The sequence below is a fragment of the Trachemys scripta genome, chromosome 9 (genome assembly GCF_013100865.1).
Source record: "Trachemys scripta elegans isolate TJP31775 chromosome 9, CAS_Tse_1.0, whole genome shotgun sequence".
NCBI classification, from domain to species: Eukaryota; Metazoa; Chordata; order Testudines; family Emydidae; genus Trachemys; species Trachemys scripta.
Genome location: NC_048306.1, coordinates 11,638,321 through 11,664,356, shown reverse-complemented (window position 1 = coordinate 11,664,356; position 26,036 = coordinate 11,638,321). Strand labels below are relative to the sequence as shown.

General features: G+C 45.2%; 1 protein-coding gene across 2 annotated transcripts in view; it reads left to right on the top strand.

The window, feature by feature from the left end:
- Positions 1-10,872: 10,872 nt before the first annotated feature.
- The window catches only part of TBC1D8B (TBC1 domain family member 8B), a 61,918-nt gene continuing 46,754 nt past the window's right edge, over positions 10,873-26,036 (top strand). For both annotated transcript variants that reach the window (XM_034780981.1, XM_034780980.1), the window contains exons 1-2: positions 10,873-11,040; positions 24,030-24,140. In XM_034780981.1, the coding sequence (XP_034636872.1) occupies positions 10,914-11,040; positions 24,030-24,140 (238 nt within the window). In that variant the 5' untranslated portion in view covers positions 10,873-10,913. The remainder of the gene's footprint in view (positions 11,041-24,029; positions 24,141-26,036) is intronic.

Here is a 26,036-nt window from a genome sequence, read left to right as displayed (position 1 = left end):
ACCTTACATATGCATCTTCTCCAGGGTCCAGGCACCTAATTAGTGGAGCCTGTGCAGCTCCACTAATTACATGGGTGGCCCTTGATTATCTCGTGTGCAGCTGCCCAGGCGCGCACCTTTAAAGGGAAGTATCTGTGGACCTGAATGGAGCTCACAGACCACAGTTTGAGAACCACTGCTCTAGAAAGCACTAGTCATCAAGTTTGCTCAACTTGTGAATGAAGTTGAGTGGAATCAGATTCTGCACACTGATCCACTGTCTCCACTAACTCTGCGTCTCCACTGGTAATGAAGGATTGGAATGTGACAAGCATAGAGAGCGGGCAGCCTGACGTGAATCAGTATTACGTGGATATTGGTCATGAGAGGGAGTTGTGCAAGCTGAAACAAATACAGCAAAAGATAATGACAGCTCTGCTATCGAAGGGCTCAGTCCTCCTCCCTGTTATGTCAGTAGCTAAACTTCCACTGGCTACAATTCAACAGAAGCAAGATCTGGTCCAAACTGACTAATCAAACTACAGGAAGTCTAGTTGATAGTAATGTATTTTACAATTCCTATTTCTGCTCCTGTCTCTTGTACCTGGGTTTCTCCATATGAACATAGAGTGCTAAAGCCTATTTAACATTCTGCAGTTCTCTGAAGTGCAGTAGTTACATTTTTCTTTAATACTTCTAGTAATATAAAAGGCAGAGTCTGGATCATAGGAGTACATAGGTGGGGTACATCCCCGTTACTCAAACAGTACATGAAAATAAAGTTGAGTTGATTTTACTGAGATTGTAAACGCTCTGGGGTAGGGATGGTGTGCCTTATGTTTTGTAAAGTGCCTAGCATATGTAAGGCATGAGATTGGCAGGGGCGGGAGGAGAATGGACCAGTAGAAAGATTAAAGATCATATGCATGTGTACATGGTGGCTGGAAAATTTGTTCCATTGAGAAACAGCATGTGGTCAGACTACTGTAATACATATGCACACAAGAGGGCAGAGTTAAACTTGTGTAAGCTTATTTCTCCCCCTCCCCCAGTATTTCCTCCCTTTGCTTAACGGGCTAGTTTTAAGATCGCATTGACACATTTTGCATGGGCTAAAGTCCATTTGTAAATACTCCTTCTAGCTCTGCACATTTCTTGTCAAATGCATGCACAATGTTTACATCCTTAAATATTTCCATATGCCCAACAATCGGCAAATCACTAGCTTGTGTATTTTGAGAAACAATAGTCTCTTTCTGTTTTCTTTTGCTTTGCCTGGAGTCCAGAGGAGATAAACAAAAATGAGAAAAGGTTTAGAAAGCCCAACCTCGGAGGAAAGCTTAATAAAAAAAAACAACCCTGAACTTGTTTAGTCTTCAGCAAAGAAGCCTGAGGGAAAGGGCGGGGGGGGATCAATAACAGTCTTCATGTTAAGATCAGTTATAAAGAGGATGGTGATCGTGTTCTCCATGTCCACTGAAAGTTGGACAAGAAATAATTTTTAATTGTAGCAATGGTGATTTAGTTAAGATATTTGGGGGGGACTTTCTAAGAATACTAACTGCCTTCCAAGGGAGGCAGTGGAATTTCCATCACTGGAGAGTTTTATGAACAGGTTAGACAAACACCTGTCAGGGATGGTCTAAGTATACTTGGGCCTCACACCGTGCGGGGGGGTGACTAGAGGATCTGTTGGGGGGCGGGGCCTTTCCAGCCCTTCATTCCTGTGATTCTAACACTACCAGCATCACAGTCCATGTATTTGTATTAATCATAAGGCTTTGCATTATTTCCTTTCTAGTTGGTCCTTAACTGACCTTACCTGTGACATTATGAAGTTGTGCAACTGTGATTTACACACCCTTATAAGTTTTGAACTGCCCACTTTGTATTTACATAAATATTCTTTGGCATTATGGAGGTATGTAATTTACAAGCAGTGATAGGAGTGGCCCTCTAGGCAAGCTAGAAATAGGAACTTGCCTGGGGCTAGGGTTGGTCCTTTGTTTATTAATAAAAATGGTTAACAATGTTTCTGAGGCTTGGTCCTCTGCTGCCAGAGAACAATAACTGACATAATCCTAAAAAGCTATGGGCTTCTGGCTTATTTTGCAGCTCATTGTACAAAGTGCATGCTCCATTAAAATCTTTGCAAATACAGAGCATGGGGAATACTGTGGTACTTGCAAATGGTAATGGCATAGACTTTAATGACTACCATATAAGCATTGAGGTCACCGCTGGGAAATCTGGATATCTCAATTTTTAGTCTGCTCACCAAGAGAAACCAGAGCAGATTAGCTCCACTCATGCTCCTGTGGTTCCCCTCCCTGAAGAAATTCTGCTCAAGAGGCTTCAGTCAGAGACATGTTTGAGTTCTTATCAAGAAATCATGCTGGAAAGATTTCTACTCAATAAGATGATGTGGCAAAATAGGGCAATGATGTCAACTGTCCTGTGTGTGCTATTACCTTTCATAACCCAAGACTTTTCAGCAGTGAGATTTTGAGCACTGTATTGTTCCTAAAAGTCTGAAAGGATTTATTTATCATCTAAGGCAGAGGTTCTGAAACTGTGGTCCATGGACCACCAGTGGTCTGCAAGGTCTAAGGTGAGCGCCTGGGCACCTGCACATGAGACATTGAAGGGCCACCCAGCTAATTAGTGGAGCCGTTCAGGCGTGGCTCCACTCATTAGGTGCCTGGACAAGACACTCATGTGAGGTGGTGGCCATGGGGGGAAAAGGGGGTAGGTGGGAGGGGGGAATTTGGGATATGCAGGGCTGCAGTAGCCAGAGAAAGAGGCAACTTTCCCCAGCTCCAGGACTGCAGCTCCCAGGAAGAGATGACCCTCCTTCCCAGCCTCAGTTGTGTGGCTGCTGTGGTGGGGAGAGGGAGAGACCCCCCTCCTTCCCAGCTCGGGGGCTTCTTCGGTGGGGGAGAGGGTACACATCCGTCAAATTAGAAAGGTAAGACTACTGATATTAAAATATGAGTTGTGCTTTTATTTGTAGAACAAAAAACCTCTAATTATTAAAAAACCTCACTTCTTCAGATACTATCCTCTAGTGCATCCTGGCTGCTTATATAGTCCCAGCTCCTGGGGGGTGGAGTGATGTTTACTTTCATCCAATTAGCCCCTCAGCTGTATCTCTACTCAGTTAATTAGCCACCTCTGCCAATTGACTGTCATTCAATCAGGTCCAAATTAATGTATACTGTTGGGAATTTTAAAAACCAGGTGCACCAAGTCAGCTCCTGACTCAACACACTCCAGGAAATGGTCCATAATGTCCTCGAGGGCCTAATCATGCTCCATGAGATCCACAAATGCTTCAGACAGGTGACTGCTTTTCAGTGCCTCGTGCCTAAAGTTACCTTCATGTGAAGCCATGCAGCTGGTCAGGGCAGGCCCACACTTGGTGGCACTGGCTAGGACATGGGTCTGGCTATAGCAGTTGGAGGATGGATGGATTCAGCACATCTAGGTGTCCTCTCTCACCGCAGGGTTCCTATGAAAAGCGACCTACAACTTTCACCTGCCCTCCCCTGGTAGAAACCCCCAGGGAAAAGCAAACATGGCCTGGCCTAACCTCCCCCAGGACTGAATCACTCCTAGGCTGTGTCCACACTGGAAACTGGGGTAGGATAACTTACTTTATACCGGTGTACATTTACATCCTACTGCTAATGTGTGTATAAAACTACAACTGCAATATCTTCATTAGCATTTTATGTTATGTTAGTAACCCTGTATTGGCTAACCCATGACAAACACACCTTTTTTTCCCTAGTGGTGACAGGCTTCCAAAGTGAAGCTACATCCTACAGGTCAATTAGCCCCCCATTCCTAGGCACACTGGGGTAAATTGAGGCTGTTTTAGGGTTAAACCCAGTTGAAGCTCTGGGAATGGATTTATCTTAAAGCATGTTTGCCCTGGAGTTTCTTACAGTGATGTAGCTACACTGCTATAGATGCCCTAGTGCAGTCCCCTATTGTAGACATGATGCACTAGTTTAAAAATACTTTACACCAGCACAGCTTACCCCAGGTCAAGCCCTTGATAAGATTTAAACCTAATTTCTTCCCAAATTCTGCATCTACACTGATCCCCTGAGCTTCAGTCACCTGTGCTTAGACAAGCAGCTAGAGCTGGGCAAACACTTCCAAACATTTTCTGTGAATGTTTGGCTGAAGTTTGCTTTGACTGTGTTTGTGCTCACATATGCTCTAGGGACTGAGTTTACTGGCAGGAGTGTTCTTGGAAAGGATGACATTTAATAAGTCACAAAGTGGAGTATATGTGCCAAAACTGATTTCTGAATATGTAATAATGAATATTCACACTGAAAATTGGATTTGAAGAGTTACACTCATCAGATCAGAGACTGAAATTACATGCAGTACCATGTGACCTATACCACCAATCAGAACTGCTCACTAACAAACCACAGCCCAAGATTTCTTTGGTGAATAATTCTGAATGAGCAATATGTGAGGGAAACTGAGTTGTTCACAGACAATTCACAGAGACAAAATTTGTCAGAGAAATTATTTATTGTCACAAGCATGCGGGAAGCTCCTTCTTTTGTACCTATCAGATATTAATCCTAAACAAAGAGACTGCTCATGCATAGAACACACAACTGATGATGCATTACTGTTCCACCAACAAATTTCAGTGACTGGAGCGCCAATTCCATTTAAAACAAAACAAACAAATCTAAAACACCCAAGACAGTGTGATCTAGTGATTAGAGCAAGAAGTCAAGAGTCCAGTCCCACCTGTGATACAGTTTTTTGTGTGTGGAAAATCACTTATTCATTCTGTGCCTCGGTTTACCTGTCTGTAAGATGGGGAAAGTAGTATCTACCTACTCACAGAGATGTTGTGAGGCTTAATTAAATAATCTTACAGCTGGTCGAAAATATGTCACCATTTTTGTGACAGTTTTGTCCCGTCTTTAGCTGACATTTGAAATTTAATTAACCAAAATTTCTAAATTAATTTTTACCAGCTCTATAGCTACTCAAAAAACAGGATGACATTTTCACAAAAATTCCTTTTTTTAATTGAAATGTTCATATATGGACTGACCTTTTCATTGGAATTCAAAATTTAAACGAAAAAAAAAAGGATCAATTTAAAAAAAATGTGACCAGCCCTATTTAAAGTTTATAAAACACTTTGAGTGAAACCATGGCCCTGGTAAAGTCAAGAGAAGTTTTGCCATTGACTTTGATAAGGCCCAGATTTCACTATCTGAGATCCTCAGGAGGAAGGTGTTAAATAAGTGTAAAGAACTGTTATTACTATTATATAAACACATACATACACCCCTTTTGTTTGGTGTTTCTTTTCCTTTTTTTTATTTTTATTTTTCTAACTACTGTCCCTCCTACCCCTTCTTCCTATCTGATCTATTGTCTTAGGTAGATCTGATATACTGACCTGCAGGTACAGCAATTTCTACTATCTATAAGGTCATCTTGATAGTGGTGTGTATAAATCAGGCAGTGATATGATCATGTAAGCACATTACAAGTGTTACCATTCACATATGTAGTCTTCATTGCTGACACTCCCAGCTTTCTGTATATATTCAGAAAAAAAAGTAATAAAATTTGAATGACAGATTATGTGAATTATAAAGGGTTATTTCTGGGTCCCTTTGGCTATTAAATTTGAATTTTCAACCCTTCTTCAAAGAAACCTTTCTGCATGAGTTGGCCCACTTTTTAAATTAAGTGTAAACTACATTTAAAGGGAGGTCCAAACCACCCCCTACCCCTAAAAATTTATTGTTGCTGATATTGGTGTGCAATCTGTTATGATGCAGCCGGCCTCCTTCATAAAAGAAGGGAGGGGAGAGATTTTTCACTCCCATGTCCCCCAAAGAGTGACCCATATTAATGTCTTTTTTTTAAATACACTGTGCTGCAGTTTTAATGCACCTGGTGTGGGTAAGAATGCAAGGCTTTCACGTGGTTGATGTTAAACATGCACGGAGCAGCGTGGCCTAGTGTCTAGAGCACTGAACTGGGACTCAGGAGACATGGAGTCTATTCGTGGTTCTGCTAATAGCCTGCTGGGTGACCGTGGGAGAGTCACTTCCCTTCTCTGTGCCCCAGTTTCCCCATTTATACACTGGGGATACTGATACTGACCTCCTTTGTAAATTGCTATAAAATCATAGAAGATTAGGGTTGGAAGAGACCTCAGAAGGTCGTCTAGTCCAACCCCCTGCTCAAAGCCAGACCAACCCCAACTAAATCATCCCAGCCAGGGCTTTGTCAATCCAGGCCTTAAAAACCTCTAAGGATGGAGATTCCACCACTTCCCTAGGTAACCCATTCCAGTGCTTCACCACCCTCCTAGTGAAATAGTTTTTCCCAATATCTAACCCCACTGCAACTTGAGACCATTGCTTCTTGTTCTGTCATCTGCCACCACTGAGAACTGCCTAGTTCCATCCTCTTTGGAACCCCCATTTCAGGTAGTTGAAGGCTGCTATCAAATCCCCTCTCACTCTTCTCTTCTGCAGACTAAATAACCCCAGTTCCCTCAGCCTCTCCTCATAAGTCATGTGCCTTAGCCCCCTAATCATTTTCATTGTCCTCCACTGGACTTTCTCCAATTTGTCCACACCCTTTCTGTAGTGGGGGGCCCCCAAAACTGGAAGCAATACTCCAGATGTGGCCCCACCAGTGCTCAATAGAGGGGAATAATCACTTCCCTCGATCTGCTGGCAATGCTCCTACTAACAGAGCCCAATATGCTGTTACCCTTCTTGGCAACAAGGGCACACTGTTGACTCTTATCCACTGTAATCCTCAAGTCCTTTTCTGCAGAACTGCCACTTAGCCAGTCGGTCCCCAGCCTGTAGCAGTGCATGGGATTCTTCCGTCCTAAGTGCAGGATTCTGCACTTGTCCTTGTTGAACCTCATCAGATTTCTTTTGGCCCAATCCTCCAATTTGTCTAGGTCACTCGGGACCCTATTGCTACCCTCCAGCGTATTTACCTCTCCCCTCAGCTTAGTGTCATCCGCAAACGTGCTGAGGGTGCAATCCATCCCATCATCCAGATCATTAATGAAGATGTTGAACAAAACCAGCCCCAGGACCGACCTGTGGGGCACTCTGCTTGATACCGGCTGCCCAATAGACATTGAGCTGTTGATCACTACCCATTGAGTCCAACAATCTAGCCAGCTTTCTATCCGCCTTATAGACCATTCATCCAATCCATACTTTAACTTGCTGGCAAGTTCTCTGTCGCCCTCCCTGTTCTATGAAAATCTATGAATGAAAAGTGCTATCTATGAGCCAGATATTATTGTTCACCCTCAACTGCCCTTCCTTCACCTCTATCATTTTCTGTCTTTTGTTTGATTGTCACAGTTCTTTGGGGACATGGATTTGCTCTTCCTATGTGTCTGCACAGTGTCTGGGACATTGCATCCTGTAAATAACATTGCAGAGGGAATGCATGGTTCATGCCAGGACACAGATTGCATGCACAATCCTTGTCTGTGGCTGAAAGGTAGGGCTACCATATGTCCGGATTTCCCCGGACATGTCCGGCTTTTCGATCTATAAATAGCCGTCCGGGGGGGATTTCTAAAAATCTAAAAATGTCCGGGATTTCCCCCCGGTCGGCTATTTATAGATCGAAAAGCGGCGCTGCTTGGCAGCCAAAGCCCCTTCTCGGTTCCCCCCATCCCGTGCAGCCTTAGCACGCCCCCGGCCCTGCAGCTGTCTTCCCCCTCCTCCTGTCCCCCTGCTCCTCCCCCTCCCCTGCTTACCAAGAATCAGATCTTCGCAGGAAGTCTGAAAAGAAGCAGGGGCAGGTGGGCAGCAGCAGGTAAGCTGGGGTGGGGGGGGACGTGAGGAGGAGGGCTCCGGGGAGGCGCAGCGCGGCCCAGTCCGGCCCCGGCCAGCCCCAGAGGCTCCGGCCCAGCCCGTCCTGGCCCCAGAGGCTCCGGCCTGGCCCAGCCCCAGCGGCTCCGGTTCCGGCCGAGCGCGCCGGCCCCGACCCCAGCGGCTCTGGCCCAGCTCGGGCCCCAGGGCGGCCGGCCCGGCCCTGGCCGAGCACCTCTGGCTGAGCGGCGCCAGCCGAGCACCCCCGGCCCCAGCAGCTCCAGCCCAGCCCAGCTCGGGCCCCGGGGCACCGGCCCCAGTTCCGGCCGAGCGGTGCCGGCCGAGCACCCCCGGCCCCAGCGGGCCCGGCTCGGGCCCCAGGGCGGCCGGCTCGGGCCCCAGGGCGGCCAGCCCGGCCCCGGCCGAACACCTCCGGCCTGGCCTCAAACCCCGCGACTCCGTCCGGAGCGCAGCCCGATTCCTGGGCTCTTGTTAAAGCCGGCCCCGGTCGGGGGATAGGGAGTGGGGGGTTAGATGGGTCAGAAGTTCTGGGGGGGCTGTCAGGGGGGCAGGGGTGTGGAGAGGGGTCAAGGCAGGCAGGGAGCAGAGGGGGTGGGATGGGTCAGGAGTTCTGGGGGTCCTGTCAGTGGGCAGGGAGCAGTTGAATAGGGCATGGGAGTCCCCGGGGTCTGTCTGGGGGCGGGGGTGTGAATATGGGGTGGGGGTGTGGATAAGGGTCGGGGCAGTCAGGGGACAGGTAGGGTCCTAGGGGGGCAGTTAGTGGCAGGGGTCCCAGGAGGCGGCAGTCAGGGGACAAGGAGCAGGGGGGAGTTGGGGGTTCTGAGGGGGGCAGTCAGGGGGTGGGAGGGAGTGATTGGGGGCGGGGCAGGGCAAGGCGGGGCTAGAGCGGGGCTCCTCTCCCCACCCCCCCGGTGTCCTCTTTTTTGACTGTGCAAATATGGTAACCCTACAGAAAGGGGCAGGCAGTGTGCACGTTTTGGCAGGAGCTGTGTGTGTGTGCGTGCGCATGCTGACAGGAGCAGTGTGTGTGGGTTGGGGAGCTGGCAGGACTGCTTGTGTGGGGGGGCAGGGACAGGCTGTGTCTGTGTGTTGGGGGGCTGGAAGGATGTGGGGCTGGCAGGGACAGGCCATGTGTGTGTTTGGGGTGGTAGGGACAGGCTGTGTGTGTGTTACACCCACATCTCCATGGTACGCCCACAACTTGAATACTGTGTGCAGATGTGATTGCCTCATCTCAAAAAAGAGCTATTGGAATTGGAAAAGGTCCAGAAAAGGGCAACAACAATGATTAGGGGTATGGAATGGCTTCTGTATGAGGAGAGATTAATAAGACTGGGACTTTTCAGCTTGGAAAAGAGACGGCTAAGGGGAGATATGATTGAGGTCTATAAATCATGACTGATGTAGAGAAAGTAGATAAGGAAGTGTTGTTTACTACTTCTCATAACACAAGAACTTGGGGTCGCCAAATGAAATTAATAGGCATCAGGTTTAAAACAAATAAAAGGAAGTATTTCTTCACACAATGCACAGTCAACCTGTGGAACTCCTTGCCAGAGGATGTTGTGAAGGCCAAGACCATAACAGAGTTCAAAAAAGAACTAGATAAATTAATGGAGGATAGGTCCATCAATGGCTATTAGCCAGGATGGGCAGGAATGGTGTCCCTTAACCTCTGTTTGCCAGAAGCTGGGAATGGAAGACAGGGGATGGATCACTTGATGATTACCTGTTCTGTTCATTCCCTCTGGGGCACCTGGCATTGGCCACTATTGGAAGACAGGATACTGGGAGAGATGGACCCTTGGTCTGACCCAGTAGAGCCATTCTTATGTTCTTGTGTGTGTGTGTGCGTTAGGGGTGTCAGGGACAGGCTCTGTGTGTGTGTGTATGTGGGTGGGGTGCTGGCAGGGACAGGCTGTGTGAGTGTGTGTTGGTGGGGCTGGCAGGGACAGGCTGTGTGTGTGTGTTGGGGTGCTGGCAGGGACAGGCTGTGTGGGTGTGTCAGGACAGGCTGTAGGTGTGTGCACTGCCCGAAAGACACACCTCTCCCAGGCCCTGGTACCAAATGGCCGAGGTCGGTGCCAGCCCGTCTGCAGACAGTTGTGGGGAGGCCCACCTACCTGTCACAGGACAGGGTGTGTGGGGCTGGCAGGGACAGGCTGTGTGTGTTGGGGGGCTGGCAGAGACAGGATGTGAGTGTGTTGGGGGGCTGGCAGGGACAGGCTGTGTGTGTGACAGTGTTGCGGGGGTGTCGGACAGGGTGTGTGTTAGGGGGCTGGCAGTGGCAAGCTGTGGGGGTGGGTTGGGGGGCTGACGGGCAGGCTATGGGTGTGTTGGGGCGCTGGCAGGGACAGCGGTGTATGTGTAACAGTGTTGGGGGTGTGTCAGGGACAGGGTGTATGGGTTGGGTGTGTCAGGGACAGGGTGTATGTGTTGGGGGCTGGCAGGGACAGGGTGTGTGTGTGTGTGTATTGGGTGTGTGTAAGGGACAGGCTATGTGTGGGTTGGAGGGCTGGCAGGGACAGGCTGTGTGTGTGTCGGGGGGGTGTCAGGAACAGGGTGTGTGTGTTGGGGGTGTCAGGGACAGGGTGTGTGTGGGGGGGTCGGGGGTGCGTTGCCCGAAGCCCACACCTCTCCCAGGGCCTGGTACCAAGTGGCCGAGGTCGGTGCCAGCCCGTTTGCAGACGGCCGTGGGGAGCGCCCCCGCCCTGCCACACACCGCGCGCAGCGAGGGCGGAGCCGAGCCCCCCGGTGGGCGGGGCTACGCGGTCACTCGGCCACCACTAGGCAAACGCGGGGGACGACCCAGGCCCCGCCCCGGCCCAGAGCGGCGCTCAGCTGCCGCCCACCCGCCTCCCTCACGGCGGCGCGCCGGCCGCTGGGGCTGGTAGTGCAGGGCGGCGCCCGGACCGCGGCCACCGGCCGCCAGCGAACTACATCTCCCGGCGGGCCTGGCGGCGGCGGGCGGCGCCCCCCGCGCGGTGGGGCTTGGCAGGCCGGCTGTGTACGTGGGAGCGGAGCGGAGCGGGGCATGCGGCGGGCGCCGAGATGTGGCTGAAGCCCGAGGAGGTGCTGCTGAAGAGCGCCCTCAAGCTGTGGGTGCTGGAGCGCTCCAACCGCTACTTCGTGCTGCAGCGGCGGCGAGGCTACGGGGAGGACGGCGGGGGGCTGGCAGGTGAGCGGCCCGCCCCGCCCCGCCCCCGGGGGGCGCAGTGCCGGGCCGGGAGGCCCCTGCTGCCGGGGAAGGGGGGCGGTGGCCGCCCTGGCGGGGAGCCCTGGCCCGTGGGGCTCGTGGCAAGCGGGGGGGTTTGGGGGTTTGGTTCGCCCCGCGGCGGGCGGGCTGCTCGGGGGGCTGCCCGGCACGCCCAGGGGAAGGGGGCTGACCAGCCTGCCCCAGGCGGCGCGCTGGGCTGTGATGTCTGGGTCCCTTCCCCGGGCCGGGGGTAGCGGGCCGGGGCTGGCATCTGCAGAGGCGATGGGGGCTGGCAGCGACGACGGGTCACCCTTGACAGTGGGGGCGGGGCACAATGTAAAGCAGCAGTTTTCAAACTTTTGGAGCTGAGCCCCCCACCTTTGCGTTACAGTTTTTGGTTGCGTGCCCCCCCCCCACAAAGAGAGGTGAGGGGCTGCTCCTGAGTCCTGCCGTGCGGGGCCGAAGTCCAAGCCAGCTGCCATCGCTGCTTCCCCCCAACTCCAGTGTTCCTCTGCACCCCCACCCCCCAAGGGGGCCCTGCCTCCCAGTTTGAAAACCTCTGATTTAAAGATTCTGGTGCAGCGGGGTTCAGGGCAGGGCATATAAACCCTGGCAGACATTGGGGGGCACATGACCCCTCCTCTGTCCCCCCCCATATGTCACTTCTGGACTGGCTGAGGGGGATAACAGGTCTTTGTTCTCTTAACTTAACAAGCTTCACTTTATAAAAATTTTAGGCTGTAAAATCTGATCTCTACTCATTATTATCTGTTTGTCCAACTGGGGCTCCTGGGTGCTACAGTCATGGAACAGGTGCCCGTTGCGCTAGGTGCTGTACAAACAGAATTCCCTCCTTACTAAATTGTGGCTCCTCTGCTTTCCCTTCCCAGGAGAAATGCCCTGGATGTCTAGGAGGGTTTAGTTCTTGAATGCTCTGGAGGAGTCACTCCTTTCTGGGTTATCCAAGGCAGTGTCCAGCTGTGGCATTGTGAATGACAGAGAGATTTTTAGAAGTGTGCACGTGAGGGTTTAATCATCTCATTGAAACCCAGTGCAGAATTCTCCATCCTGGTGGGGAAAGATGCACTATCCGGCCTGTGAGACAATGAATCCTCACTCCAGAATGAACGTTGGTGGGTCTGGATCCTTGTGTTGGAGACGTGGATAGGACTGGGCACACAGGTCATTTGCAGAGAAGAAAGGATGTATGAAAGGAATCATTAGTAGCCCAATAAACCTCCAAAAAGGCTGCAACAAATTTCTAAGAAATACAGAGAAAAACAGGTTTGGGTTTAGGAATCAAGGGTGATTCTAGTCATAAACACCACTGTAAAAGTGTCAGGTTGTTTAATTATGAACTCAACTCTTCCGGGAAGGACTGGTTTGAGCAGCAGCTGCTGCTTTTGCTGGGCAGTTAAGTGCTTTTCCAGGGAAGGTAAATCATGTATGTGCATTGGCTTCTCTCTCATCCTAGTTTTAAATCTGGCATCTTTGGAGACCAAAATAAGCCCTACCCATTGTCACTCACTTGGTCTGAAGTTTATCTTTCTGTATGCTGCTATTTATTTAAAAATTGTGATTGCAACAAAATGTAGAGCTGACTCCAGAATTAAAAGTTCACTCTTTTAAAGATGAATTTTCTCTACTAAATAATGTATATTTATTTATAGTTGTCCGAGTGTGTGTTCTGAGCCCTTGTCTTTTCTGAAGGTGACATCTCTGTGACTAGTTCCATGTCCTTGATGATATTCATCAGTATGGAAGGACACGTGTACAAATATATTCCTACTGTCCTCCCCCTATTCCTTGTGGCGTTACACAGTTGATGCCTGTCTCTTTCATCATTAATGTCATGTTTAGATATTAATCTCTGGTTTAGAAAAATGTCATTGTTGAATGGCCAGAGGATAAAATTGCAGAATATTCTTGAAATAAAATTTTATATAATGAGGGTTAGGAAGAGATGGTCTATGAAATATATGTTTGCAGTTATATATGCTTTCATAGCTATAAAATATATACTTTCAAGGTGTTAATTAAAATAACTGGCTATATTTGTCTAGTTTTTAGCTCTTTATATTGCTGGGTGCCATACACTTAAAAGCTATACTTTATCAAACACAGTGAACATCTCCCTGGGTCAGAGTACAGTCTTGCTCCACTTAAAAAGCAAGAGAGGGTCCTGTGGCACCTTTAAGACTAACAGAAGTATTGGGAGCATAAGCTTTCGTGGGTAAGAACCTCACTTCTTCAGATGCAAGTAATGAAAATCTCCGGAGGCAGGTGGAGGCCACTTAGTGGCCTCCCCGAGACCACACCTTTTAAGCAGGACCCCAGTCCTACAATCAGATTTGTGTATGTGACCCCTGTGGGTCTGATTACAGGATCAGGGCACAAGTTTATAATCAGTTGGTGACATGGTTCGCTCTACATCATGGTTTGTTTCAATATGCAGCATGGTTAATACTTGCTTAGTAAGTGTGGTAGGTGAGAAGCCAAAGGCCTGTGCAGGTATTTGATTGTCTTTATGTAATCAGTCCAGTGCACACTCTTTTCCTTTCCCTTTTTCTTTACCTTTTTCTTAGATGAGACCCCTTCCTCCCCCTAATTCCAAGCATGCTTTGGAACTTGTTTGGCAGTTTCCCCTTCCTCATAGTTCCATGCATGGTAGGACATGATATGCATTGCCTTATGTGCTGCGGGTGCTAGTCTGCGTCCGCATCCTCTGTCTGTTCTGTCTGTCTGCTGTTATGGGAACGCAGCTCAGATTTTTCCAAAACACACTGTTACAGATAGTCAGAGTGGCGGATGTGAATGTAAAAACACAGTTGTGATGGCAGCAAAGCTACAAGGTATATACAGCAGTATTTATTGTAACTGGGATCAGATGAGAATGTCCTGACCCGGTTACAAAGATATAGCGGTACTTGTAATGCAGGCAGGACCTTATTTAGAAGAGTAGTATCCCTGCAGTAGTCACACGAGAGAACTCACTGTAACAAAATACCAGTCTTTCAATGAAGAGGTAGAATGATTTATTTGCTGATATTTTTCTGGCTGTCTCAAGTGGATGCTACTTTCTTTTCAGCTTGAGGTACTTAGACACAGGGCCGGCTCCAGGCACCAGCATTCCAAGCAGGTGCTTGGGGCGGCACTCTGCAAGGGGCGGCAGTCCGTGTGTTTAGCTGCCCGCGGCGGCAATTCGGCGGCTTCTGTCTTCCGGCTGAAGACAGAAGTTGCCGCCACTGCGGAAACGCGCGTGCTGCCCTAATGGCACACGGACTGCCCCCGCCGTCCACAGCGGCAATTTGGCGCTCTGCTTGGGGCGGCAAAAACAGTAGAGCCGGCCCTGCTTGGACAAGATGGAATAATCAGAAAAAAAGATTTTGTGGATAATATACATTGCTGGAACCAATCCTCCCTTCTCCCTACACTAAGCCATGAGTCTCATATGAGTCTGAGAAAAGGGGTTCCTTGGAGGTGGGGAAAGGAATTACCATTTTCCTTCGGTGTTGAACTTCTTAATGGCCATTACTGTAGTTCTGAGTCTGTAGTAGTCCTTACTGCTGTAGCCTGTTCTGTAGGAGCCATGGCTTGTTAATCCACAGTGTGACCCTGCTGTCTCTTTTTCCTGGACAGTCCACAACCCCAGAAACATGGAAGGAGCGGCTGCACATCTGGACTTATTTGTATGAGCTGTCCCCTCTGTGAACATGGATTTTACCCTTAGTAATTTCACCAAAAGAAAATTGTGTTTTAAAATGTAATCATCTAGTGGGAATGAAAGGCAATGTTTTTCAGTGTCAAGGCGTCTCTTTGATGGAATTTCTCTTAGGCTTATTCAAAAGTACTTGGATATTGCTGCTTAATCTTACAGGGAGGGTTTTTTTTTGTTTGTTTTTTTAGCATGATTGGCAGGGCACAGGAGATGAGTGATTTGGTATGTTATAGTGGGATGGCTGCTTTTCAACACTTGATGGATGGATGGATGCTGCTGCATTATTAAATGTATAGTAACAGAATGTATGGTAGAAAGGATTTTACCTGCTTCTGTTTTACTAGACTGAACCTTTCAAATGGCTGGCTTGCAGCAGGTTTCCAACTGTGGTAGAAAATAGGATGAAAACTTACTATGTTAATAAGGGTCTTGTGTGATCTGTGCAGCACTTAGCCTTGGGAGTTATAAGGAAATATTGTTTTGCAGTGCAGATATTTGTGTGACTGGCAGGACCACTGTTGGATGAGGTGTACGTAGTATTTAGTCTTTGTAGTGCTAAGTATATTCTGTTTTCAAGCATGTTTAAAAACAGGAGTGCAAAACACATAAATCTTGACCAGGACAAGACAAGTAGGGTATAGAGTTTTCCACTTCCTGAATCATGGGACAACTTATTCTGCTCTAGCTATGTGGGGGGCAGCACCAGCACTGTTGGAAGTGACTTCCAGCTGTTGAGAGTTATGGGAGGTGTTGTTGGACAGAGGGGGCCAAAGCAGGAGGAGCAGAGTGAGGGGGCTGGGTGTGAGGTTGGTGAGGCATGCTGGAGCAAGTCCTCAGAGGGATTACTAAAAGGTGCTATTGCAAAAATGACATGAGCTAGAATCTTTCACTCTGTTTTATTCATTAGTGATCACTGAGAGCTTGTCCCTTGCAGCAGTATTTTAGAAGTTGGTATAGTTTGTTTTGGAGATGGTCATTAAGAATAATTGAACTAAGAACATTGCAAGCTGCCCTCAGCATTTATAAAATCTTAGCAGCAGAGAGAGCTGTCTGGAAGACTGCAAAACTCCTAAGTTCCACTGGGCCAGAAAGTGCTGCCACAACCAAGACCTTTTCTAGTCCTGGGAAGCTAATCATCTCTGCATTCTTCTGGGACCTAGTTGTTTTCCTTGATCCTTCAGGAGTTCTTAAACTCTGCAGGAGTCCTGGAGACTCTGTTCCTGTGGCATTCTGTAGGACTAGAGAGTGTCCTTGGTGTTCCAGAGCTTGTTAGTGGAACAGGAGGAGAGAGATGCAGGACCTGTAGTATCTGTGGTGCTTAAATGCTCTTCAGGGTTGAAGCTGTAGTCAAGGGAGGGAGAGGGATAGCTCAGTGGTTTGAGCATTGGCCTGCTAAACCCAGGGTTATGAGTTCAATCCTTGAGGGGGCCACTTGGGGATCCAGGGCAAAATCAGTACTTGGTCCTGCTAGTGAAGGCAGGGGGCTGGACTCAATGACCTTTCAAGGTCCCTTCCAGTTCTAGGAGATGGGATATCTCCATTAATTTTATTTATTTATTTATTTATAAGACCTTCTGTCTAATGGAGCTGCTGGTAAAGCTGCTCGTACTCATTGGTCCTGGAACAAATACTAGTCTTCCTGCCTATTTGTTTTAGGCAGAACTTCTCACTACTCCCAGTCCCAGCTTCTTACCACAAATACTTGTATATAAGCCTACTCGGTCAGCGTTTTTTAAAGCTGATTTTTATACCTAATGTGGAGTAGGGGAGACGGACTGATTTACCAGTTGGTTTATTTATGTAAATTAAGGTATTTATAAGTCCAAATACACCTGGATTTTAGCTTCTTGTATTGCCCATAGCATTATACAGACTTAAATTAAAATGTGTGTATGTAGCCAAGGGGAGCATTTCAGTACAATTTTTAGTTAATATGTGAACAAGAAAGCTCCAGAAAACAGTAAGTGGATATTATTTTACATTCACATAAATCAGAGGAGCTGAAAGGATTTGCTTAAGTTCCCCGCTTAAAATCACCTCTGAGCTGAGATAAAGTTCAGTGGCAATACATTTTTTTTGCAAAAATTATGAACATGTGAAAATAATAGGTTATAACCTAAGTCCTGAGTATATACTTGAATTGCTCAGTCATGATGTAACTTTAAGTATATTGGGCACTGCAGTATATAAATAATATATTATAGGTTATGATACAGTTTTTAGTCTAAGCAGTTTTTAGAAATACGACTCACTGGTTCATTACCTATTTCAACAGAAGCTGACATGATACCAATACTCCTATAAGGAGCACTGACCTAAGTCTGACATAAAGAAGGACTTAGTAAATTCAGTTGCTGTTTGAAGGTTGGAGAAAACAGGGTCTTACAAAGTTGTAAAGTGCTATTTTTAATTGAGTTATTTAAAACTACTCTTAAATTAATCAGAATTAATCTCTTTATCTATCTGTTACTTCACAGCAGCTGTAAAAGTCCCCTGATTTCTCATACATTCACATGGCATCTGGAGTTCTTGAGTGAGAGCAAAATTGTTGAGACAAGCTGGAGATACGCAGAGCTCTTCTTCAGCACTGTGTAGTTCGAAAAAGCTTGTCTTTTTCACCAACAAAAGATATTACCCGACCCCCCCTTGTCTCTCTAATATCCTGGGACCAAAACAGCTACAACCACACTGCATACAATGTTTATTTTAGACTATTGGGAAAGCTTGTTTCCTTTTGTTGGTGCTTCAGCAGCTAGTGCTGGCAGGCAGAGAATTTCTTATGGAAATTTTTTTGTGAAAAAATATATTTTAAGCCACTCTGCTTTTCTAGTCATGTATTCTGTTTTTGAAGTATTACTCTCCTCTCATACTTTGCCTGGGATATTTGCATGAACCAGAATCTGTTTTTTGAGGTTCACCTGCTTTTATTTCTTCATCTGAAGTTACACCAGGATGTCACTAACAGAGGAGTGTATGCTGCTGGGAAAATTGTCATCTGAAACTGTGGATTACAGTTTCAAGTGGAAAATAAATAGAGGGAAGAGATGAACTCTGCAGCACAGATGCTCCTAAATTGGTTGCAGCTGAGAAGCACACATTGCAATTCAGCTGGGAGGGGTTGACAAAGTTGGCTTTAAGTCACCTTTGACCCTCAGCTGAATACTCGGCTGGCCGGATGCGAAACGAGTCCCTGAAATAAACTTGAGCATCCTTCTGCATGCTGAATTTGCAGTTGGCAAAAGCTATTCCATTTGCTTGTGAAGTGTCTCTTGCTCTTCCTTATTATTTACTTGTGTTATGATTGTGCCCAGAAGTCCTAGTTGGTCTTGGGGTTCTGTTGTGTTAGATTTCTAAATGGGTCCCATGACCTGAGCAAACAATATAGGGGGATTTTTCCTGAAAGGAACTGTGTGGAGATTTCCTGCCTTCTCTTTGGTTTAGGGGTTGATCTGGTCCAAAGTCAGGGAGTACAAAAATAACAGTATTAAGTAAATGATTATCGATATTGCATTACTATAGTTAACTAATGAGCACAAGGACAACTCTTAAAAGAATTTGTCTTTTGCCACTACATTTTCTGTAGGTAAAATACATTGTTTTTAACGTTGTGCTTGTTTGCGGTACACATGCCTTTTAAATGTAAATGGGTTCGGTTGAAACTAGAATATGTTTGTGATTCTGATCATGCACAGTACCCAAGAGAATTGTGTACAAACTACTTTCCTCTCTCTCTCTCTCTCTGTCTCATAAGTAATCCCTCTGAAAATTACTGAGAGATCCCATTTTAGGCTCCAGTCCTGCAACAGAAACTTCTATATGAGTTTAACTTTACACACACAGTTAACCCCATTGAAGTCAATCAAAACAGTGACAAAACCTCCATTAACTTCAGAGCAGATCACCCAGTGTTTCTGCATAATAGATTATACCATAACTCATATCCTATCAGGCACCCAACACTCCAGCTACTGACTGACCTGCTCCAAAATACATCACATCTTCAGGGAAGATTTTACCCAAAAATGTAGTAAGCCAATTCCAAATGCACAGTGCAATGAACATGATCAGTATTTAGGCCCAGACTGGAAAGATTTACATGTATGGTTTACTTTATGTATGTAAGTATTCCCAATAGCAGCCATGTAATGGGAACCTGATTCATTGCCCACTAATGTCAATGGGAAGTCCTCCCTTGACTTCAGTAGAGCTGGATCAGGCTCCAGTTGTGTTGCAGTCCTACTACCTGTGGGTGAATTCCACTGCTTCTTAGAATCTCCTCTTACTTTATTCATGGAAGAGTGGTGTTCACACTCTTGTGTGCTTGACTGTATGACTGGGAGGTTGGGCTGATCTTGATAAAGGGAAGATGAAGAATCAGAAACATAATAAAGTAGTACTTTGCCCCTCTTACTGAAAGATCTCAAAGTGCAATTCAAACAAGTTTTTCAGCTTTCTTTTAGATGGAGTTTTATGGAGTTAAGTTACTTAATCATGCAAGTAGGTCTTGGAGCTGGAAATCGTATTCAGGAGTCCTGAATGCCAGACCTGTTTTTATGCACTTAACAGAGCACCTCCTGAAACTAGAATCCTGTTTGGAATCTGTTCTTATTGCATGATTTCTGGACTTAGATAATCAAGTTCCATTAAGTTAAGAATTTATCTGATGAAACTGGATATTGAGGCACGTTTAACAAATGAGATTTATTTCCCTGCCTTTCTGGTCTTGGCTGCTTGTTGGTCGTTCATGTTTATAGATTCATAGATTCTAGGACTGGAAGGGACCTTCAGAGGTCATCGAGTCCAGTCCCCTGCCCTCATGGCAGGACCAAATACTGTCTAGACCATCCCTGATAGACATTTATCTAACCTACTCTTAAATATCTCCAGAGATGGAGATTCCACAACCTCCCTAGGCAATTTATTCCAGTGTTTAACCACCCTGACAGTTAAGAACTTTTTCCTAATATCCAACCTAAACCTCCCTTGCTGCAGTTTAAGCCCATTGCTTCTTGTTCTATCCTTAGAGGCTAAGGTGAACAAGTTTTCTCCCTCCTCCTTATGACACCCTTTTAGATACCTGAAAACTGCTATCATGTCCCCTCTCAGTCTTCTCTTTTCCAAACTAAACAAACCCAATTCTTTCAGCCTTCCTTCATAGGTCATGTTCTCAAGACCTTTAATCATTCTTGTTGCTCTTCTCTGGACCCTTTCCAATTTCTCCACATCTTTCTTGAAATGCGGTGCCCAGAACTGGACACAATACTCCAGCTGAGGCCTAACCAGAGCAGAGTAGAGTGGAAGAATGACTTTTCGTGTCTTGCTCACAACACACCTGTTAATACATCCCAGAATCATGTTTGCTTTTTTTGCAACAGCATCACACTGTTGACTCATATTTAGCTTGTGGTCCACTATAACCCCTAGATCCCTTTCTGCCGTACTCCTTCCTAGACAGTCTCTTCCCATTCTGTATGTGTGAAACTGATTTTTTCTTCCTAAGTGGAGCACTTTGCATTTGTCTTTGTTAAACTTCATCCTGACAACTAAACAAACTAAACAAATGTTTTAGTAGCACAACTGCTTGTTGTCTTGGCTGAACGCTCTTCCCAATACTGAAAGCTCCTAACTGATTGTTTAGAAGAGACAACTTTAGATTGCCTTTGTACACATCATTGAACGCTTTTAGACAATGTTATCTAGCAGAAGTGAGGAAACTTACCAGTTAAACTTTAGTCGTGTTACCCACCTAGGTTCATCTTAATTTTTTTAAACATGAATAAAAATGCATGTACAAAGGTCTAAAACTAAAAAGCATGAAATAATATGAAAGAGCTGTATGGGATGCATAATGGTGATTCTACATTATGATTCAAAGCCTTTTTCTTGATGCTTGTATACACTACTGCATCAGAGCTTCAGCTGATGGATGAGACTGACCATCAGAACTGTCCTAGCTGGGGGGGAAGGAGATTAGAGGTAGATGGGAAGGAAAAAAGCAGCATCCTGAAACATTGCTGCGGTATTAGGTTTTCAGTGGTTTGGCTCCGTCTCGAAAGTGGTAATACAAAATACAAGAATTGATTATCATCCACTAAAAACCAGTGATTGCTGTGGTGATAATTACGCCTACAAATTTACTCTACTTGTGAGCTCAATTTTAAAAAGTGTGTGAAAGTTCATAAGGTGTCGTAATAACCTATAACAAACATTGATGGGAAAAGGTCTGAGAAAGAGATGGACTAAATTAGTCTAAACAAAAGGGCTTCTAATATGGCTCAAGGACTATGCTAAAATCATGGTTGGTCAAAACAGAAGATGTGGAAGTAATGAACCAAAATTGGTGTGTCAGATATTCGGTCTGATTGTTGAACAAAATGAGGGGATGGATTATTCCACCTGCCACTCATTTTTGAGTCCTTAAAGGAGGAGACTTTGGGGGCAAAATAGGAAACAGAGCAAGCTTCACCATCATGACTGCCTCTCCCACTATCTCCTTGAACCCTGGACCTTCTTTGTCCTAATCCTGAGGGATGTCCTGACCAGATCGGTCCATAGAGAGGGATCCAGATTACATTGCCGGCCGTACCAGCTCCAGCTGAATCCCAAACACCACCTGAGATGAAGTGGGACCAGATTTTAGCAACAGAAGTAGCTCCAGCCCAACTCAACTATCTGTCTTCTCTTTTACGCAAAAGGCAGTTATTGCCATCTTTTAAACCATCTAAAAGACTGTCAAACAAGGATGTTTTCTTTTTTAAGACTCTCTCCAGCTAATGGGAAAGAGAACAAGGGATGTTGTTAGAATGAAAGCCTTATTTTTTTATACTTTATATTTCAAATGCTTAAACTCTTACGTCTACATCCAGGCACCTAAATAGGGCCCTGATCCTGTAGACACTTATGCATGTTCTTAACTATAAACACCTATTGGGCACAGTGGCTCATCACTTTTGGAACAGACTGCTTATTTAGGTGCTTAAATACAGATTTGGGAATCTATTGTGGCCTTTATTTTTGCTTGGCGACAAGACATCCTGTCTAATCTAGGACATACCTAACCCCTCCTCCACAAATGTCTGCTGGGTTCTTATGAACTGGAGGTTTGCCCTAGAGCTATCCAGTCCTTTAACCCTAGACCGTCATGAGAAACTGCTGCATATCTCTTTTTACCTCCATGCTTTCCAAAGAATCTTCTTGATTTGATGATGGTTTCAGACTCGGTGTCTTTTGGGCATTGACTTGAGTCACTGTAGGTTATTTTTGAACAGCTGAAACTTGATTGCCCCTGTAACGATGCTGCCTCTGGCAGGACACAACTGAGAGTATCAATTCAGGACAAATTGCTTAGAGCAGGGCAGTGACAGCCCAAAGCTGGGTGTCCTTTATTACTAAGGCACACCAAACCAGCCAAATAGAGAGGACTTTGGTTTTACCCCACTAACCAGAAATCATACAAGTAATTCCCGCGGATACTCCAGTTCCCTTGTATCCCCACCAGCACCGCTCCTTATGGGGATGAATGGTTATGAAAACCAATACCCCAGTAAAAGAAAAAAGGGTTCTGCTGATCTCAAAGGACCAAGCCCCAGACCCAGGTCAATATACAAGTCAAATCTTACCCACAAATCACGCTGTTGCCAATCCTTTAGAATCTAAAGATTTATTCATAAAAAGAAAGAAATATAGATGAGAGCTAAAATTGGTTAAATGGAATCAATTACATACAGTAATCGCAAAGTTCTTGGTTCCGGCTTTTAGCAGTGATGGAATAAACTGCAGGTTCAAATCAAGTCTCCGGAGTACATCCACAGTTTGGGTGGGTCATTCAGTCCTTTATTCAGAGCTTCAGTCTGTAGCAACGTTCCTCCAGAGGTAAGAAGCAGGATTGAAGACAAGATGGAGGGGTTTCCAGGGCCTTTTATAGTCTCTGCCATGTGGAAGGACACCCCTTTGTTCTTACTGTGGAAAATCACAGCAGCAAGATGAAGTCTGGAGTCATATGGGCAAGTCACATGTCCATGAATGACTCAGTTCTTTACAGGGAGAGCAGCGATTGCTCACATGCTACCTTGAACGTTCCCAGGAAAACTTCTCATGTGGATTGGAGTCTCCCAAGGTCCATTGTCAGTTAAGTGTTTCTTGATTGGGCACTTAATCTGCAAATTCCTTTCTCAAGAAACTGACCAAATGCTTCATTAATGCTACTTAGAATCAAACACGTTGAGATACAAGTAAATAGCCAATATTCATAATTTCAGCTACAAAATTGTTACACGCATGCAGATACCATAATCTTAGCCAGCAGATCATCTTTTCATAGACACCTCACTCGACAACCTTTGTATAAGATTTGGTGTAACTATAAGGCCTTGGTTGCAACAATTATCTATATGGTCACAGTTCATGTCAATAACGTCACAGCCCCTCAGCCAGTTTATGCTTGCATCCGTAATTCCCCTTTATGATGATGATCTTCATAATGTGTTTCCTGTATCTGCTCATCTTGGGGACTGATAACATGACTGAGATCAACCCAACGTTAGTTTCTTGAACCTTAAAACCTAGTGAAATGTTGCCAGCCTTTGTAGTGGATATTACGAATGTTTTGGCATTTTGAGCAGTGCTGTTTTGTAGCAGACTATCATAAAATCACCCTTTTAAGATAAGTGCTTGCATCAGTCTTTGCAAATGGTGACTTTGCAAATATATCTTTGTGCCATATATCATAGCCGAAAACAATGATACTGGGAGAATGGCGAGAGAGATTAACAATGAAAACATCTGCTATGTCAAGGCCAAGTGTAAAACGAGCTCAGTGTTATGAATAATTCAATAAACAAAAGCTCGTCAAACAAATATAATATCTGTTTAGCATTTTAGTTCTTAATGTAGAGAGTATAAATACTGGTTTATGACAGCAGAAAATGAGTTTGCGCACTTACATTTTACAAAATTATTACAGTTTGCAAGATAAGATTTGTTTACTTGACATAAATTTCTTATTGATCCTTAATTGCTCTTGTTTTGTATTTTACTTTGGGAGGCTTTATCTTGATAGGAAGTGCAGCAGAATCATTTTGAAAAATTAATAGCCACTAAAAGAAATACTTTTGGCGTGGAAGTGTGTGTTACTTAGCCATGTAATATCCCAGGCTGAGTAAGGAATGCAAGATTAGAATCTGAACGTATGATGCAAAATCCTAATTTGACTCTGTTTAGTAAACTGTCTAAAACTGTATCTTAAATACAACAGGCCTTCTCATGGGGACACTAGATGCAGTCTTGGACTCTACATCAAAAGTGGCTCCATTTCGGATCCTGCATCAAACACCGGATTCTCAAGTCTACTGGTCCATTGCATGTGGTAAGTGTGATTCTTTATTAGGAGGCTAAATGATTTTAAAAAGCGGCAAATCTTTTCCCTAATGCCAATATACCTAAGAACGGCATGTAAACATCTGGTGGGATAATTCTCTCTCCTCCCTCAAACCCCATCAGGTTTTAACGTAAAACTGCTCACTTACATTGAGAAAATGGAAAACCTGCCAGCAGTTGCTCATTTAGGGCCCAGTACTGCAAAATGCTGAGTAGTTGAATGGAAGTTGGAGAAAATCTGCACCATGCAGGATTGGGCATTTAAAAGTTCAGCATGAAGTGTTCGATTTTTACTTCTATGGCCTGTTTTTTCTTTCCTTTTTATTAATTTAAGAATGTTTGTGGATCACAGAGAATGGAGAGATATACCTGCTATGCAGACAGATGATTGCAAATACTGAGTCTCATTTTGTTCCAGATATTTTGCATATAATAAATCATGGCTTATATTAGTTATTTTTATTAAATAATGAGTACAGGCTTGTACAAACAGCACTTCACTTCAACACTGAGAACTACTTATCTCTGAGATGTCACAATAAAAAGCATGCAGTGGGGGAGATCTAGGTTGGATATTAGGAAACACTTTTTCACTAGGAGAGTGGTGAAGCACTGGAACGGGTTACCTAGGGAGGTGGTAAAATCTCCATCCTTGGAGGTTTTTAAGGCCTAGCTTGACAAAGCCCTGGCTGGGATGATTTAGTTGTTGGTCCTTCTTTGAGCAGGGGGTTGGACTAGATGACCTCCTGAGGTCTCTTCCAACCCTAATCTTCAATGATTCTATGGTCATATATAAAAGGTTATAGGCACAAAGGCAATTTTTTTTCAATGTAACCTTTGACAAACTCACTAATTATCATGAAAGAGCAAAATTTTGTTGGCATTATTGAAATTATATTAATGATATTTTTCCCCCTCAGTACTTAATTCTTTTATTTATCTTAAAGATAGCTAAAATGCATAAATCATCTAAAAAGGTCTCAACGGTCCCTTTCTGCTGATAGCATTCCCATCCAGAATACATTTTGCCCAATAGATTTATATTTCTGAAGAGGATATAAAGCTAAAGTATTGAGAAAATAATATGGAACTGTCCCCTTATTCCTGATGAGTTTTGTAGCAGGAGTTTAGCCAGCAGCAGATTTCTGCTAGTGGATTATAGTAAAATTAATGTTCACCTCAGCTTCAGCAGTCATTCAGATTATCCCTAAACCAGTTAGATCCAAGTGTATTGACACAATTAGTTGCACAGACAGTGCTAGGCAAATAGACACACCTATACAAGTACTGGCATTCTAAAGAGTTTGTAGTGTTAGGGCCTGATCCAACACCCACTGAAGTCAATAGACAGATTCCCATTGGCTTCTATGGGTGTATAGATGTTATAGCTGAGGTTTCTATTTCAATGCAAACATACTTGGAACACCCTTTCTCAGGAGCATTTAGAGACAATGGAAGCTGAGTTGTGGGTGCCACAACCTTCATCTCTTCCTAGGGTGGGGTTGGCACTGGAACTATGCCAGGTGCTTGAGCAGTACAGCAGTCGCTTTCCAATTGTCCTGTTCCAATAAGTTTTGGATTAACATAGGTTTGCTCCTGTATAACTAAATATCAGTAATGTTCAATAGGCAGCTACTCTGACAAACTAGGCAGGTATAGTACAGGTAAAAATGGCCAGTATGTTCAAGACACACTGTCTCATCCTCCTTCACATCCCTCCTTCAGACTCACCTCTTTCATGATGCCTACAAAACCCTGCCTGCTATTATATTTTTTTTTATTTTTTTTTTTTTATTTTTATTTTTATTTTTATTTTTTTTTTAAATGGAGATATCCCATCTCCTAGAACTGGAAGGGACCTTGAAAGGTCATCAAGTCCAGCCCC